Source organism: Maniola hyperantus, chromosome 9, assembly GCF_902806685.2.
Source record: "Maniola hyperantus chromosome 9, iAphHyp1.2, whole genome shotgun sequence".
In the NCBI taxonomy this organism is placed as follows: Eukaryota; Metazoa; Arthropoda; class Insecta; order Lepidoptera; family Nymphalidae; genus Maniola; species Maniola hyperantus.
In genome coordinates, this window is record NC_048544.1 from 6103053 (window position 1) to 6120587 (window position 17535).

Below are 17535 nucleotides of genomic sequence, written 5' to 3' on the forward strand. Positions count from 1 at the left end.
GATAATAATCAGTTTGAATCAAAGATATGAGATCTGTTTGAGATGGAATGGATGACATTACATACATAAGACTTACACATTTTTGGAAACTATTTATATCATAAGAATAAACACGTGAGTAAAGCCAGTGTGTGGTATATGTATAATGGAAATCACTCACAATAGTTTTAACGCTAAAATTATAAGAATATATTATTTTTTATTATTTAGATTAGAAAAGTAATGTCAGAATTCCGTACTGAGCTCATACATATTACATAGCACAGTCATATATTTTGCATATAATACACATAATTATTTAAACACATTGGCATTGAGTAAATTATTTACAGTTTTGAGACATTTACATAGTAGGCGTTCTGTACTAGAGGTACAAGTTGCCTTGTGGCTTGCTGGTGGTGTCAGGGACATGGCACTATCTTTCATTATCTTTCTTATTACCAAATTCTTCTTTTATTAACAAATTTTTCTTTTATTTCTTTTATCATGCTTTTAGGCTGCAGCCTCAAAGCGTATATGTATATTGCGGTTGTCTGGCTGACTCTTGTTAGTTGCATTTGTTTTGGAGGCTAATCTATTTGTCTTCAGATACGGATACCACGGGATTAGCATGGCCTCTCGTGTTGGGCAAATGTGCGGCTTATCGTTTTCTCTGGAAGAATTGATGCTGCCACACATTTTCTCTAGTTCCACATTTGCACACTATAATCGAATCACGAAACCCTTTGTTTTGTGACAGGTTTTTGCAATCCTGACATAAATGTTACGTGTTCAGACAGCAAATATTTTTTCATAGCATATCCCCGCACTAAGAGAACGCACATTTTCCCTAGATCCGCATCATCAGGATCGAGTAGGTGGCGGTTGTGGAGGGGGTTGACCCCTGGTATCGGGCAAGAACACATCATATCTCTCGCCCCTTCCTACATAGATTTCCTTGCACTAAATTTACACCGCAAACATTTTTACACATTCCCGCACTAAGAGATGAGCACATTTTCTTTAGGTCCGTATCATAATTCATAAGGGTCGCGTAAGTCGGGCGGTTGCGGCGAAGGTTGCGCCATCGTTTCTGGCAAGTACGCGTCGTACCTCTCCCTCCTTTCTCTCGTAGAATAATTATTGTTATCCTTGCACTAATTTTTCACAACAAATATTTTTACACGTTCCTGCACTAAGAGATAACGCACATTTTCCCTAGGTCCGCATCATCAGGGTCGAGTAGGTCGGGCAGTTGTGGCGGGGGTTGTCCCCTCGTGTCGGGCAAGTACGCGTCGTATCGCAGTCCTTTTCTCTCGTAGAACAGAAGGTATGCGGCCGCGGGGTCGAGGGGCGGTTGGGGTCTTGCGGGGAGCTCTCGACACGAGCTGTCGTTGTAACACAACCAGGCGCCTGAGGGGTTGCGTGCGTATGCCACGTAGTGACCCCCACTTAGCTGCCCCGAGTGTGACTGAAATGAAAATGGCCCATTACTTTTCTAAGCAAAAAGTCTACACGTCTAAATTAGACAAAAATTATTCAAAGAAATCTGAAAATTCAGGGCTTTATGAGAATTGCCCTATTACATCAAAAATCTCAAATGTCTGGACCCAGCGATTTAAGCTGTGTGTTGACATGTCAGTCAGTCAGTATCCTTTAATATTATGTAGATTCGTATTTAACTCACCACAACAGCATACAATCTATACTTCAAGTCGAAGGTATCCTGATCAGGCTTTAAATGATGCTGATGGAAATCAACCAGATTATCATCCAGCACAGGCGTTGCCGTCAAACTCGTCGACTCCAACCTCTGTCTGCCTTTCACTTCCACTGACTCTCTTTTCTTCTTTTCGTACTTGCTTTTCCTTTTCGACAAGTCATTGGACGGTGTATCGTTAGTTCTCAACACATCGTCGTCAGAATTCTCCGTATCGCTTTCTGATATATGATCATCTACGTCAACGAACATTGAGGAGCGTCGTTTATTTAAGTTCTTCAGTTCTGTATGCCTGAGTATAGTCTCCTGAGGCACGGAGGCGAGGTACGGCGTCGGGTCGAAGTCTTGGAATGGGAAATTCACTACTTTATGTGATTTTATCCATTTGTTGTTCACGTATTGGAAACGTTTCAAATGGATTATCTGAAATAAAAGATTTTGAATAAATTCTAGTTCAGTGTCAAGTTTTCTAAATGACTTTAAGATTCTCGTCTTCTCGATTACGCTTTCCGAGGAAGCTGCTCTTAAGAAATTCTTTTCTTAAGACCAGCTGTCAGTAGGGATGTGTGGCCGCTGGATCTACCACTCGCATCTCAACTCTCTTTACTACGCGCGGCTGGAGGTTGCGGTTGACCTAAGCTGACGGCTACAAGCAACAGCTTATTAAGAAACCGCTGGGCTCGAGATGAGATGCGTAAATCATGCACCCGTGTTACACACGCATGCAATGGTAGCGTTGCTTCAAACGTTCTACAGAGGTAGAAGCTTCCAGCAACCTGGGCAGTCGTAGCCAGGTCGACGGCCTCCGGATCCAGCATTGATCCAGTGATGAGTGAGTGTTGAGTGTAGCGAGTGATTGAGCTAACTCGCAATACTTACAATGATGGGTGGTAGCCTCCATATCTGCAGTTTCTTGGTGGCGGGTTGCGCGCTTCGACACGCAGCACAGTGGTACCGTTGCTCCAACCGTTCCTCAGAGGTGAAGGCGCGAAGACAACTGCCCAGGTCGATGGGCCTGGACGTTGCCGCTTCGCATTCAGCCACCGAGCCGTGTTCTATCCACGCCTGAGCATCACACAATCAAATACACCTATAAGGCTTAAGCAAATCACTTAATGTACCCTGTCTTCTATTCATTACAGGTTTACTTAATAAGGTTTTAAGTTAATCATTCCGTCTCGCACACACACTATAGACGGGTCTGTTGTGTAAGTGAGATCAAATGATGAACGCCGCTCTTTTATTTTTTACTAGCTGCCCGCGACTTCGTTCGCGTGGATTTAGTTTTTAAAATTCCCGTGGGAACTCTTTGATTTTCCGGGATAAAAAGTAGCCTATGTCACTCTCCAGGTCTTTACCTATACCCATGCAAAAAATCACGTCCATCCGTTGCTCCGTTGCGACGTGATTGACGGACAAACCAACAAACGAACACTTTCGATTTTAACATGGGTAGTGATTTGATGTGCGGGCTGAATTTCAATTTATTGCGTTGTTAGAGTCGCTACTTATTCAAACGTTTTCGCGGAGTGAGCCTTCTATAGCTGAAAGCTGCTATACTAAGGCCATAACGAACGTGCGAACTGGGTCATAAATCATATTTATCAGACCTCACACTCGCACAGGCGTTATGGAACTGGAACCTGATGCTCTGGTGTCGTGTGTAAGTGTAACAAAAGGATTTGTCGATAGTCTATAACAGGTCATACAAGCGCAGATACTTTTTACCTGCGTCTAGTACCTGCGTCCAAACGTCATCCCTTCATCGATAACGACTTCTGCCTTCATTCTCAATGCCCTATGATCGTAATGATTTATAACCACGTTCGCACGTTCGTAATGGCCTTAGTAGGTATATCAAGAATTGTGTGGTATAAGTGGAACTCGAGATTTGTGAAGTGCACAATACCTTTTCCCGAGTGGTCTGGTATCGCAGATGCAGCGCCGTGGGGTCCCAGTCGATGGCCAGCATGACCCGCCCGCGCACGTTGCGCAACGCGGTGAGGTCCAGCCGGCGAACCTCGCCGCCGCCGACGCGACTGTCGTTCTACAAAACAATACGATACGACACTTCTGTACCTGAATATGCTTAAAATGCTTTTTTTTGAATTCTTGTATTATTCATTCATTCATTGAAAAGAGCAACCGCCGAGTTTCTTGCTGGTTCTTCTCGGTAGGAAAATCATTCCGAACCAATGGTAGATGCATTTGACAATTCAAAAGTAATTGTAGAAGTTTAAATTGAATAAAAAATATTTTGATTTGATTTGATTTCCACAGTCCACGACAGTTGGGAAACTTTTAACAAAACGTCGAAGCTTCGACGTCACTGGCAGGCGTCAAATGTTACATTTTACTCGCGTAGCTCTAAAGTAGCCCTATTTTTCTTTGATTGTACGTCACCATAGCCATATTTGTCATAATATCATCGATTCAGGATCAAACCGAAAGTTTCCCTTAACTCTAATTCACTCTGTCATTTTTCTCAAAGCATTGTATATTTTATCTTGGACTAGCTGATGCCCGCGACTTCGTCCGCGTGGATTTAGGTTTTAGAAATCCCGGGATAAAAAGTAGCCACTCTCCAGGTTTTTAATTATATCCATGCAAAAAATCACGTCGATCTGTTGCGACGTAATTGAAGAAAAAACCAATAAACCAACAAACAAACACACTTTCGCACTCATAATATGGGTATTGATTATAGGTCAAACCTGTAATCACCACCACTGCAAAAACTACATAGTGTGGCTAATTCCGTTGTACAATATCTCTAAACTAAACTAAAATTGCGCGTCTAAATCTACATCTATCCCTTTCATAATGTTGCTTGCGGAAAAGGATAGTACTAGATTTAGACCTGGTAATGTAGTTTAGTTTAGAGATTGTGAACAAGAGAATCGGCCCAATTATCACTACTTTGAGAAATAATTTATTTGTCACTATATGTTTTTCGTCGTGCAACTTACCTCAGCGTCAGTCAGTCGTGCACTGGTCTGCCTGTAGAGTTTCGCCTTCGCGATAGGAGAGTTGGTGTCAGGAATGTCGGGCCGAGCGCCGGCCGACCTCCGCCGCGCGCGCACTGTGCCTGAACGAAGGACATTCATCATCAGCTCAACCCATCGCCGGCGCACTACTGAGCACGGGTCTCTTCTCACAATGAGAAGGGTTTCGGTTTAAATACATTTATTTTCTCAAAAAGATTAACATTTACAATAAGAATGCCATAGGGGTCTATGCCATAGTACATCACGTTGGCCAAGTGCGATTGGGCAGACTTATGGAACATTACGAAGAACATACTGTATTGTATAAAACGGGTGTATACCACGATTAATTAACAACGATTAAAAATCGCATAATTAATGGTGGTACAGTACGCGGCAGAAAGTAATGTACATCGACCTTTAGAAGGATATAGCGGATTTGTAGAGCATTGTCGTTGAGACCGACAACACGTCATATAGGTATGACTCATATGAGTGACTGAGACAATGCTCTACAAAGCCGAAATGTCGTTCTAAAAGCCGATGTACATTACTTTCTGCCGCGTACTGTATGTCGGGTCTAACTTCATGTCAAAAGTACTTAGTCCTTATTTTAAAGGTGAACTGTACTTTTGACATGGCGGTTGACCCATTTATTTTGTACGCACTATAATTAAGAAGTAGTCGTGTATAGTGTTACCATTGCAAGCGACGAGCGGCGCGTCGTCGGTGGGCAGCGCGCAGCCGCGGCACAGCGCGGGCCAGGCGCACAGCGCGCACCACAGCCCGTCGCCGGCCACCACGCGCAACGTGAACGGGAACTCGTAGCCCAGGCTATCGTCACTGCCAACAAAATACAAACATTGCACACGTCCCTCGTTACGGGAGACGCGGGACGTTACGTGTCTGTTACTCCGTTCATTGAGAAGCGGGTAGACTAACGGCCGCAACACAAATTACCACTGACACTACTTTATACTGGGGGTGTTTGGAGCACTCGTAGCTTTGTTTTTTTTTTTTTTTTTTTTTTTTTTTTTTTTATTTAGACAAAAAAAAGCGAATAATTCACACCAACTTCCAGACCAAAGCACTAGACAAAAAGCCGCGACTGGTGTTGGCAGTTTGCAGCCCAAATAGACCGTAGTCTGTGCTAGGGCTGACAAAGTTCATCGACCTCATTCATACTAATATTATATTATATTATATACTATACTATATTTATACTATACTATATATATATTCATACATTACTAAAACTATACTTTATTTGGTGCAACAGTGTTAATGCATACGGAGTTTAGATATATAATTTAAATAGATAGGATAAGTTGTAATAAGTTAAAGCATTCGTTTCAACAGATCTTGTCATAAAGACGTTTAAAATTTTCAAAAGAGGTTTCTAGGAGAAATTTCTTTATATAGAATTTAAGTTTTTTCTTTAAGGATGGGCGCTGGGCACATAAAATCAGATTAGATACCTCCAGCGGAAGGTTATTGAATAGTTTTGGTGCCGCAGCTGTAAAATGTCTACTCGAGAATCCAGACGTTCGTCGGGGAACTGAACATCTTAGCTGCCTTTGCCTACGGTGACTGGGAGTTTGCTCGATTGTGAAGTTGTCTATATATTTTGCCATATACATTGTTATTTGCCAAATGAATATTTTTCTTGGGGTTAGTACTTTACTTAGCTTAAATAATTCTTCCGTAGGAAATCGTCGGTTCTTTTTTAAGATAATTTTGAGATTAAGTTTTTGAGCCTTATTTAGTTTGTCTAGTAAAGTTGATCCACATGAGCCCCAGGCTATAATGCCATATAATATTAACGACTGAGTTAAACAGCAGTAAACTCTTAACAGTAGGTTAACACTCATAATGTTTCTTAAATTATTGTATATATAGCTCAAGCTTCGGACTTTTTTAGTCAGCATGTCTACGTGCTTATCCCACCTCAGATGTTGATCAACAATAATACCGAGATAAGTTGTGCTATTAGTACATGATAATATTTTGCAGTTTGCACAGTCAGACTTATTCAAACAAGAGTGCACTCTAATCTTCGGAGTCTCGGTCGGAAGACCGGCACTGGTGGGAGAGAAACACATACATAAAGTTTTATCATCATTTAAGGTTAGCAGATTATTGTCATACCACCCCTTAGCTAGACGAAGGCCATGTTCGGCTTTTTGGATGGTACTTTCCCACGTCGAGGCTGAAAATAACAAAACAGTGTCATCTGCAAAACATAGAGATTTTGAGTCTGTCTGATTGTCTGTCAATAGCGAACAAAAGTCATTAAGATAGATATTGAACAAGATAGGGCCTAATACGCTCCCCTGAGGGACACCAAATATTATTTCTGAATTGTTTTCAGCGCTAACTTTATTATCAACTCGTACAAATTGTTTCCGATTTTTAAGATAACTACTGAACCAGTTTAGTGCATTTCCAGTGAATCCGTACCTCTCTAATTTTGTTAGCAGTAACTGATGTGAAATGGTATCAAAAGCTTTGGCAAGATCTATGAACACAGCAATTGTTTTATTTTTATTTTCATGGTTCAGTACAATTTGCTTTGTTAATTCAGCTATTGCATCACCGGTTCCCATTTTATCTCTAAACCCATATTGATTATTATATAAAATATCAGTAGTATATGCAATAATCCTGGTTTTCATTATTTTTTCAATAATTTTTGCAGTAGTTGGCAAAAGAGAAATGGGACGATAGTTTGACATTATGTTAGTTGGCCCTTTCTTATGTAGTGGCATAATTATAGCCGTTTTTAAGGTCTGTGGGAATATTCCTGCTTTAAAGCTTAAATTAATAATACATGATAGTGGAGCAGCAATTTCGCGATTCAGTAATTTTAATATTTTAGCGGTAATGCCATCGTGTCCACAAGAATCCGTGTTTTTTAGAGTCCCTATGAATTTACTCACCTCAGCTTGATTTGTAGGCTTTAAGTAAAATACTTTATCTACAAGGGAGAAATTAATTTTGTTGCATAGGGTTTCCTCTGTGACGCCTACAGTATTCAGATGCTTTTGGGCAAGGTCATGTCCTACTGAGCAGAAAAAATTATTAAAAGTATTAGTTATCTTGTTTGGTTCTGATGAAAAATTTAGAATTTGATTATTTATTAACATTTCTCTAATAGACAACTTCTGTTCAGTTTTTCTATTAGAGGCTTCATTTAGAATTTCCCATATCTTTTTAGAGTCCCCTGAGTGTTTAATAATTTTCTTTCTGAAATATTTTTCTCTTGTTTCTTTTATTATTCGATTACATATATTTCTATATTTTAAGTAATTGGCTTTATTGACAGATTGGTTAGGAAATTTTTTAAATAGATTATAAAGTTTGTTTCTTTTTTTTATACACGTAAGAAGTCCATCCGTAATCCAAGGTTTCAATTTAACTCTAGAGTGAGGTATTTTTTTAAATGTAGTGTTATTCTTAATATGTGTACTAAGAATGTCATGAAATAATAGGAAGGCTTTGTCAACATCTGTTGCTTTACAAACTTCATTCCACGATTGTCCACTTATGTCTTTGAGGAGTTGCTCATAGTCGACACATCGTTTTTGAAAAGAATTTTTCTTCTGTTCAGGGTAAGAACATTTTTGTTCAGAGCTTACACTGCAAAGAGTAAGATAATGATCGGTGATATCAGTTTTTAATACAGCAAATTTAGCAGTTTTGTTTTTTAGTCTTACCATGCAGTGATCAAGACAGCTATTCTCTCTGGTCGGTACGTTGATTCCAACTTCTATATTATGAAGGGCTAACAGTGCTAAATAATCATTTGCTTGTGGGTGTACATTGTCAATAATATTAATATTAGTGTCACCCATTAGTATTATATTTCTTGAACGACTTATCTGTTTAAGTTTATGATCTAGGGAATCTAAAAAAATTTCGATGTTATTGCAAGAAGGCGATCTGTAAAGGGCAATCAAAGTGAGCTCGTCATTTAAGTTGAGTTGTAAACAATTGGCGCCAAAAACTTCAAGTTCTGTACAACTATAGGCAATTGTATCTCTAATAAAAACAACAACACCATCATTTTGTACCGGATTTATCTTAGTGGACACAGATTGAAACCCAGGTAAGTTGTGATTGGACGCCTGATGCTTAATCCTACACTCGGTGAGAATTAAAATGTCAAAATCTATTTTAAGAAGTTCAAGGGAAACTAGCAATTGGTTGAAATTTTTATGAATGCTTCTAATATTTAATGATAGTATTCTAAGTGAATTTTTGGTATTAATATACTCACTACATACAGTAAAGTTGTCTGTGCTTATGCAAAGACAACTTATTTTTATTATTATTATTATGTTTTACCTTACAAATTCCACAATCAAAAACTGTACAATGTACCCAATTTGAATAAATGATTTGATTTGATTTATTCGGCGCTATATTTCTGCCTACGCTAATTTCGACTGAGCTTTCGTCGAAACGTGTAAAACAGTTTTGTAAAACGACCAAGTCGACTACCCAGGACGAGCTGTGAAAACGCGGCTTTAGGAAATTTTATACTGTACAAAACGCCGTCACTCCATGTTCCACAACAACTTACAACTTTTCTTGAATATGTTTTAAACTGAGTAAAATAAATTAAACATCAATTTGTAAGTTTGTTTCATCCACCCAGCTCGCGACCGTATGCACCGGGCAAGTCGCGACTTGCGTACCGCGTGCGACGGAAATCCGAACAGAGCACGTTTTTCTGTCAATTGTTTGATAATTCTATACAGAATGGTATAGAGTAGTACATACCAATCAGTGGCATGGTTGGCGCGGGTGGCGGGCCGTGCCGACAGCAGTCGCGCGACGTGCGTCCACACGCGCGCGTACAGCTCGCGGCCGGACGCACCGGGCGCGGCGCGCACCACGAGCGGCACTCCGAACAGAGCGAGCCGCGCGCGCTGCCACGGTACCAGGTACGCTTCTCCTGCCACTTGTTTCCTATATAAAATACATCACTTATAAAAAAAACTAGGTTAAACAATAATTTACAGTTTATGCTCGCGAAGCGCGGCGCGTTACGCACGTTCAGTGAGCGCACACTTTGTATGGACAAGTGATTGGCTGTTCCTCTAGGTACAGTGTCGACTCACCTATGCACTGCGATCAGGTAATGCGCGTTATCGTAGTACGACGAGTCGCTCAAGTGGTTCAGTCTATACATGTGGGCGGGCGATGACGCAAACTTGACGCTCGCGAAGCGCGGCGTGTTGCGCACGTTGAGCGAGCGCACACTCGGCGTGGGCGAATGATTGGGCCGAGTTCCTCTCGGTAAAGTGTGCCGCTCTCCGTAAGCAGCGGTCGGTGGACTCTGGGACATAAGAATTTCCGAACGCGACTGCTGCAAAACATTCGGTCTAACTGTTATTTCTTATTACAAGTTACACTACGAATGGTATTATAAAAAATAATGTTGCTAATGAGTAAAGATAAAGAGAAAGTTTTCTCTGCATTGTAATCCTCATTGCTCGAGGTTGTGACACCTTTTAAACGTTACAATAGTAGGGGGGAGGTGTTATGGTGTGTTTATAATCAAACCAAAATTATTCAAGACAAGAATAGTGAAAATAGGCCCTGGCTCAGTTGTCTCGGATGTTAGTTAATTATAGTTTTGTTTAATAAAAAATCGGACATAACTTCTATATTAGCAACATTATTGTACGTTTATTTTGATCATTAGCACTAAAACTCACATACGGCATAGCAATTTACAAACATAACTCAATGATACACCCACTAAGCTAAAAAATAATAATTGAAAAAAAGCTCCAAATACTCAAAACGTAAAAATGTAAAAAAGGTGTGAAAAGTAAAGAAAAACATTTACAATGAAAATACAATAATTAGCAAGATAAAACTTTATAGACAAAGTGTTCATCAAACATCTAAGTTCCTACGTGAAGTATGCAAAATATTGTTTTTCCAATCTTAAGCAAAATCCTTGCTACCTTACGTTCTGCTGCAATACAAAAGCTTAGTGTGATTTTAGACAATAGCATTTTATATTTGCGAACAAAGAATAGAATGGATAGGTTTTATATTATACCTGTGACCGTCTTGTATGTCGTCAGTTTCTAAATTATACAACTTATTACTTTTACTTTTAAATTAATATGCACAGTTTTTAAATTGTCGAAGTATGTATTACCTCATGATAGAAAACATAATTTTGTCGCCTATTGAGGAATGTTTAGTTATAAAGCAAACTTAGACCATTATTGTTAATTTTGTACAACGTACATGTTATTATTAGTCAGTTGTTTAAAGTTTTAACTAGTAATTCCCCAAAATTGCTTACTTTTTACAGAGCATTAAATATGCAGTTAAAATTATTACAAAATATTTACAGGATTTTTACATTGAACTCGTGTCGTGACTCGTGTCTTATTGTATACAGTAGTAAATTCAATGTGTTCTTTATGTGTGTGTGTGTATGTGCCCGCTTCCATCTTAAGCTGCATCATTACTTAACTAACTTGTATTTGAATAAAAAAATGAATCGTCCACCGCTAGTGTAAATGTCGTGTGAACACGGTGTAAGTGTAAGGCTGCCTGTCCACTGGTGCGGGAATAGGTAGCGGAGCGGAGCGAGAAAGTAATGCGGAGCGGAGTTGCGGACTGTATCTGTCCATAGACGCGGAGCTAGGTAGCGGAGTGGAGCCAGAAAGTAATGCAGAGCGGAGTTGCGGACTGTGTTTTGTTTTCCATATGCGTAGCTAGCCCCGCTTCCCCGCTCTGCTTCCCCGCTCCGCTTCCCCGAGTTAAAATGTATGAATTTTTTAAACTAGTCCGCAAATCCTTGTCCGCTAAAGCGGTGCGGGAATTCTATTGGTTAATATTTGCACAGCTCCGCTCCGCTTCTCTCTTCGTCGCACCAGTGGACAGGCAGCCTAAGCGGGGTTGTGCGGAGTGGGGTGGGGGCTAACCTTAAAGCAGAAGAGTGCAGGCATGCAGAGCGAGGAGGAGGCGGCGCGCGCCACACTCACCTCGCCGCCGTCCGGCGAGCCGCTCGCCGCGCCGTCCACCCAGCCCGAGCCCGAGCCCTCCGTCACGCCCGAGTCCGTCTCCTCCAGCTCATTGGCGTAATCTGAAGTGTTCCTTAACATTATACCTACACTAGCACGAAATAGACAGTAATATTTAGTCAGTCTAACGAAAGCTGACAGTGATTTTTTAGAAACCTGCAACACTGGGAAATGTTACTTATTGTTTCTATAACCTCACCTGGTTTTGATATTAGATTTGTTTAATATATATGTTACTTATAAAAAATTCATGTGCGTATTAGCGTGTGCCTATAGTAAATGAAATAAACTTATTAAAAGGCGTTCATTCGAAACAATAAATTATTTGTGTACTAAAGCTGTACTGCCATTTTACCTTGGTAACTTTAGATAAAAGTCAACGACTGAAGTTTCGAGCTGATGGTATATTTTTATTTCGCCTGACGTCAAAATGACGTCATTTCGATGCTAATGAGACATGGTTCCAGCGCAATAGCAATTTGCGGGACTTATATTTTGGCTAGTTACGCACTTCGTCAGGTCATTCCGAATAAAAAAATTGCGAACTGCGACTTGATTTCCAGTGTCATACTAATTTTGAGAGCATCATAGAACACGATTTTTGTTTAAAATAGCCCTCTACATAATTAAGTACCTACAGTAGGTATAATAAAGTCGAGCAGTTAGTCTCACCCAATGTTGGCAGCGAGTCTTCCCCATCGCTGGAGTCTGTATCAGGCGCAGGTAGTTCGTACACGAAAAGTTCCTGCGCAGTATTAGGCGATACTTTTGCCCCGTCTTCTAGCACGCGTCCTATAGTTGCCCCCGATAGCAGCACAAGCAGCATTCTATTGAAGAAACAAAGTAGCCATTGAAATAACCGTATGAAAACACTCAGAAAAGCACGAGAGTAGAAGGAATAACGCTCTACTTTGACCCAAATGCAGTAGCTTTAATTCATCACTTCAGTCTTGTAGACGCGTATGTAATGTATCTACAGTACGCGGTAGAAAATAATGTACATCGACCTTTACAAGGAGATAGCGGGTTTGTAGAGCATTGTCTCTGTCGTTGAGACCGACAAAACGTATAGGCATGAGTGACAGAGACAACGCTCTACAAAGCCGAAATGTCATTCTAAAGGCCGATGTACATTATTTTTTGCCGCGTACTGTACTTCTTTGTTACATATTAGATAATGCCAGTGACCCACGTACGCGTGGATTTAGGTGTTTTGAAAATCCTGTAGGAACTTTTCCGAAAAAGTAGCCTGCTTCTGTAGAAAATAGATAATTCCCGCGACACAGGCCCACGACTTCCTAAACGCGAATTAAGATATTTTGAAAATCCCGTGGGAACTTTGTACCTCGTCAAAATACCTTAAAAGGACCGTGAAAAGCTAGACAGACAGACACATTATCACATTTATAAATGTAGTATTAGTATTAATAATATCATAGGTTCAGAGAGTTGATCTCGGAAATATAAAATCACTTACAGCTCATGCAATAAGCCGCACAATTCCGACAATTTTTTCTTCAAGTCCAAATATGTGCCTTCCGAGTTGATCCTCACGCCATACTTCACCGGAACCGACCCGTCCAACAGTATCACTAAAAACAATATAAAAATTAGGAAAGCAGAATTCTGATTGGATTCCGAGGGGCGGCTATATGGAATATTTCTGGACAAGATTTTCACCCGTCATCTGTATCGCAAACAAGGTAAAAATCTTAGGAGTTACCTAACACATTTATTTCCAACATTCATAAATTAACTTCCTTGAACTACTAGATGTTCACTGGAGACAACGTCGCGTATAAATATGTGACCAAAGTCCACGGCTTCAAGAGATATGGGGTGCACTAGCGCTCTGAGTAGCCAGGTCTTAGTGGCTTTGGTTGTTTCAGTTCCTCAAATTATCTCCGATTAGCTTAAATTAGCTAACACATAACTATCGACACACATAAAGTTCGACGTGATAAAGGAAGTAAGCTAAGATTCTTACCCCTGACCGTGGCGCGTACATAGGACTCCATAGGTAGCGGCAAACTGAGCATGTTGAATGTGTCGAACCGCACGGACTCGCGGCCGCACGAACAGCACCGCACCTTGGACTTGAGCTGTCCGTAGAACAGTTCCGTCATTATGGAGTCGTTGCGAGCCGCGTACGCTGCCCACGCTTCCGCTGCCACCACCTGTGTAAGACAGAGATAGACTAATTTTAAAATTATAAATAGAAAAAGGACAACACAAAGCCCATAAATTAAGGGACAATTTTTTTTACATAATCGCCTCTCGCTTGAATTCTATAGCAGCTGAGAGAGAGATGAACAATGTGCAGTGCATTGATACATGTGCAGGTGTGACAAATCCAAAAAATAAAAGAGAGGAGGAGATATTATATTTACAAAATTCAAGCACTACTGTATTATAATTTATACATTTTAATTTGGATCCCCAAAATGCTCCACTGCTAGTAACATAGCTAGCTAGTGTTAGCGTGCTCAAGCAGGTCCAAGATATGCACCGACGCACCATATTGTGTCTAACAAGCGACTATGCCAAGTTTCGTGACGCGTGCTCACCTGGTCAGGGCGGCTGTCAGAGTCGGAGGCGGCCGGGAGCGGCGAGCGAGGCGGAGGGGCGGCTCTGTTGAGGTCTTCGTGTAGAGCGTCCAGCAGCCACGCTAGCAACTCTTGCGCGTCGTGTTGCCCGCCGCCAGCCAACGCACGCGCGTGTCTGGACACGCACCAGCGCACGCGTAAGGGTGCTACCGATCGTGCGCTGCACGACCATACCTGTTCGTGGGCGGGATTCAGATTCAGATTCAGATTTATTTATTTGCTTTCATGTACATTTACATTAATTGATGGTGGGTGCTTAAAGCTAAAAGCTGAATACACGGGACCCTGTCAGGGTATTGCAAATACAATTTTAGGTACAATAAAATGGTAAATATTAGTGATACAATAAGAATAGGATTAAAATTATTACAATTATCATTACTAGATATTATTCATTTGCATGCTTATATATTATCATATTATGTATGTAAGATTATTATGTATTACGTTCTGCTCAATATTGATGAAAAATAGTACAGCAATTGCCGGCCGAATAATATTGCAAGGACGAAGTGAAGCCGGGGACTTCCCAATTGATTTTTGCCTACGCGCATGTTTTGTATGCGCGAATTATGAGCACGATAGCCCGCTCTGTTGTTCTTGTGTTTAAAACCAAGTAATAAGGTCTTTATTTCATTGGTGTATACTCGGTTTTAGTCGGCGTTAGGTTGCGCTTTTCTGCGCCAACGAATTTTGCCGATGCCACTTACAAAAGTGGTAGTGCTGTACTAAAGGTCGAGCAAGATTGTTGTAAACAAGCCCTCCACATTGGTCTCCAGCGGTGGTTTACAACAGTAATTACAACGAATTCTTGTTGCAAATTGCACTGTTGTAAACCATCGGTGGAGAACAATGTGGGAGGGGCTTGTTTACAACAGTCAGGCTCGTCCTTAAACTATTACATAAATAAAATATACTCATTCAACTAAAAAATTAACAGGTGAAAAAAAACTAATATTAAATCTCGTCAAAAGGTCAAACGACTGTAGCTAAAGTTTTGAATATTACTGACCTCCTTACATAGCTCGCCGTACCGAACCGCCAACACGCCTTTAGTTCCGAGAGGGTTGCTTGTGTTCACTTCATACATGTGCATACCAGAGTTAAAATACTGAGTGAGCGGACCGGTGTTCCATACCTGTAAGAAAAGAATTACTAAGTATATTTTTTGGATTATATGTTAATCATTGAACTAAATTAATGCTTAATGACGGTCTATTTAAAAAATCGTGTTCTATGGAGCTGTCAAAATGTTGTACTGACGGCGGGGCTGCACGTCAAAATTTTCTTTTGGAAACAACAATGCTCTGTGCTGAGCCGCTGTTGTGTGACATGAACCAAACAATAGATTGAAAAATAATATTTTGAAGCTTTAATGCGCTCTAATGCGGTCCATCCCACTTAATGATAATTTAAAAAATTATAATGATAAAAGTAAGATGTTAAGAATGTTTGATGAGCGAACTTACGCTCTGCAAAGCCGCGTTCATGTAGCAAGTGTTGCCGAGGTTGTGGAGGCCCGTGGCGCCGGCCATCTGCGGCGCGGTCAGCGTCTCGCGCCGCTCGGCCCAGCGACTGCTGCCCGCGCCTGTACTCGCACTGCCCACAAACGATATACGTTTACTAATAGGAGATTCTTCCTGACAAACTATTGTACAGTAGCTGGCAGGAAATATTGTAGTGTCGACCTTTAGAATGAAATTTTGGCTTCGTAGAGCGTTGTCTGTCACTCATACATATATGTGACGTTTTGTCGGACTCAGCGGCAGAAACAACGTTCTACGAAACCGCTATCTCTTTCTAAAGGTCGATGTACAATATATTTCTTGCTGGCTACTGTAATATTGGAAACTAGTACTTTGACACTTATAACAAATGTGAGTTTTTCATATTTCAAAACTATAATTGAATTTTAGATTATTTAGATTTAGAAAAAAGCTAGTTGGTACTTGAAAAATGCGTGGTTATTAAAGTTCCAGCAAATTTTGCCTTACATTTCCCCACCAAAAATCTCTGGCCAGGAGACCCCCAAAACAGGTATAGGTAGGCGTTTTCACGTTGAAATGGATGCCGTCGTATGCTAGACTATTTGCAACAAAACAAATTGGGCCAAAGCACCAATCTCCTCTGGCCTGGTTAGGCCCGGATACCGCACTCCCAGCAATAGCCAGAATTATGGGCTACAGCACTCATGCCAAAGCAGCGTTTTATTGTATGATTTCTTCAGCGCTTGAAGCGTTGGCCGTTCATAGTCTCGAAGTAATGCAGCGCTGCCGCAGCCGCACCCTGCGTTATTCCCGAGCGCCCAAAAACGGACATCCTTCCGTGCTAAACCGTCTATTATGATACTCACCCTAAAGCCCCAATTTCTTCAGGCCAGGTCAGGTCCGGGTTCCGCACTTCAAGCAGTAACCTTGTCCGTTCGTCCAAGCGCAGCGCTTGAAGTGTTGGCCGTTCATCATCCAGAAGCAATGCAGCGCTGCCGCAGCCGCTTCCTGCGTTGTTCCCGAGCGCCCACAAACGGACGTCCTCGCGTGCTAGCCCCAACGCACCACACAGAAACTCAGTCACCTGAACCGAAACGAATCTTTCAAATCATTGTAAAAAAAGAAAAATCCAGCTGCAGTTTGCTTCTGCCCCAGATTTTGTAAATTTAATTCTTTAAAATATTTCCGAGGGCTACGATAGCAACCAGCAGCAGCAAAGATAGTGTCTGTGGTCGGTATGAATGCGAAATGTAATCATAGTGACAGGCTATTTATTAGTTTCTTTTCTTCTGAATAGGAAAAACTTTTTTGCGCTAAAATAAGTCGTCGGAACAAGCGCAGGAACTCAAGCGTAAAGGAGATTTTGATCAACGTAAAGTCTACATTGGCTTCTAGCACACATGCAGAAGTTCTCACTGACTGCTGGGATTCTTGGAGTGATCCGGCGGGAAGTCTCACATTCAAAGAACGAACGTCTGAGTGCGGAAACGGATTTTGGACTAAAGAGAAAGAGGTCTACAATTTGAGGTTTGCAGTCTGCTTTTTTTACAAAACGGCTTACCTGTCTCACAGTGTCGAGTCAGGAAAAGGCAGCCGTGTAGGCGAGTTGTCTCTCCGGCGCCTACACTGCCAACGGCCGCGCTGCCTATGGCGCCTATCGCGCTGAGAGACGTTGTTTCTACAACCAGTGCGATGTCT

At 41.2% G+C, this 17535-nt stretch overlaps 1 protein-coding gene across 5 annotated transcripts in view; it reads right to left on the reverse strand.

The window, feature by feature from the left end:
• Window positions 1-192: 192 nt before the first annotated feature.
• Usp32 (Ubiquitin specific protease 32) overlaps window positions 193-17535 on the reverse strand; it is a 33575-nt gene continuing 16232 nt past the window's right edge. For 2 of the 5 annotated variants that reach the window (XM_034971587.2, XM_034971585.2), the window contains exons 11-26: window positions 16704-16921; window positions 15820-15949; window positions 15363-15488; window positions 14312-14524; window positions 13732-13921; window positions 13222-13336; window positions 12417-12571; window positions 11646-11806; window positions 9813-10060; window positions 9472-9660; window positions 5387-5529; window positions 4669-4787; window positions 3609-3746; window positions 2579-2764; window positions 1667-2122; window positions 193-1450 (exon numbers count right to left, since the gene is read on the reverse strand). In XM_034971587.2, the coding sequence (XP_034827478.1) occupies window positions 1175-1450; window positions 1667-2122; window positions 2579-2764; window positions 3609-3746; window positions 4669-4787; window positions 5387-5529; window positions 9472-9660; window positions 9813-10060; window positions 11646-11806; window positions 12417-12571; window positions 13222-13336; window positions 13732-13921; window positions 14312-14524; window positions 15363-15488; window positions 15820-15949; window positions 16704-16921 (3063 nt within the window). In that variant the 3' untranslated portion in view covers window positions 193-1174. The remainder of the gene's footprint in view (window positions 1451-1666; window positions 2123-2578; window positions 2765-3608; window positions 3747-4668; window positions 4788-5386; window positions 5530-9471; window positions 9661-9812; window positions 10061-11645; window positions 11807-12416; window positions 12572-13221; window positions 13337-13731; window positions 13922-14311; window positions 14525-15362; window positions 15489-15819; window positions 15950-16703; window positions 16922-17535) is intronic. The other 3 variants (XM_034971589.2, XM_034971588.2, XM_034971586.2) reach the window with 3 other exon arrangements.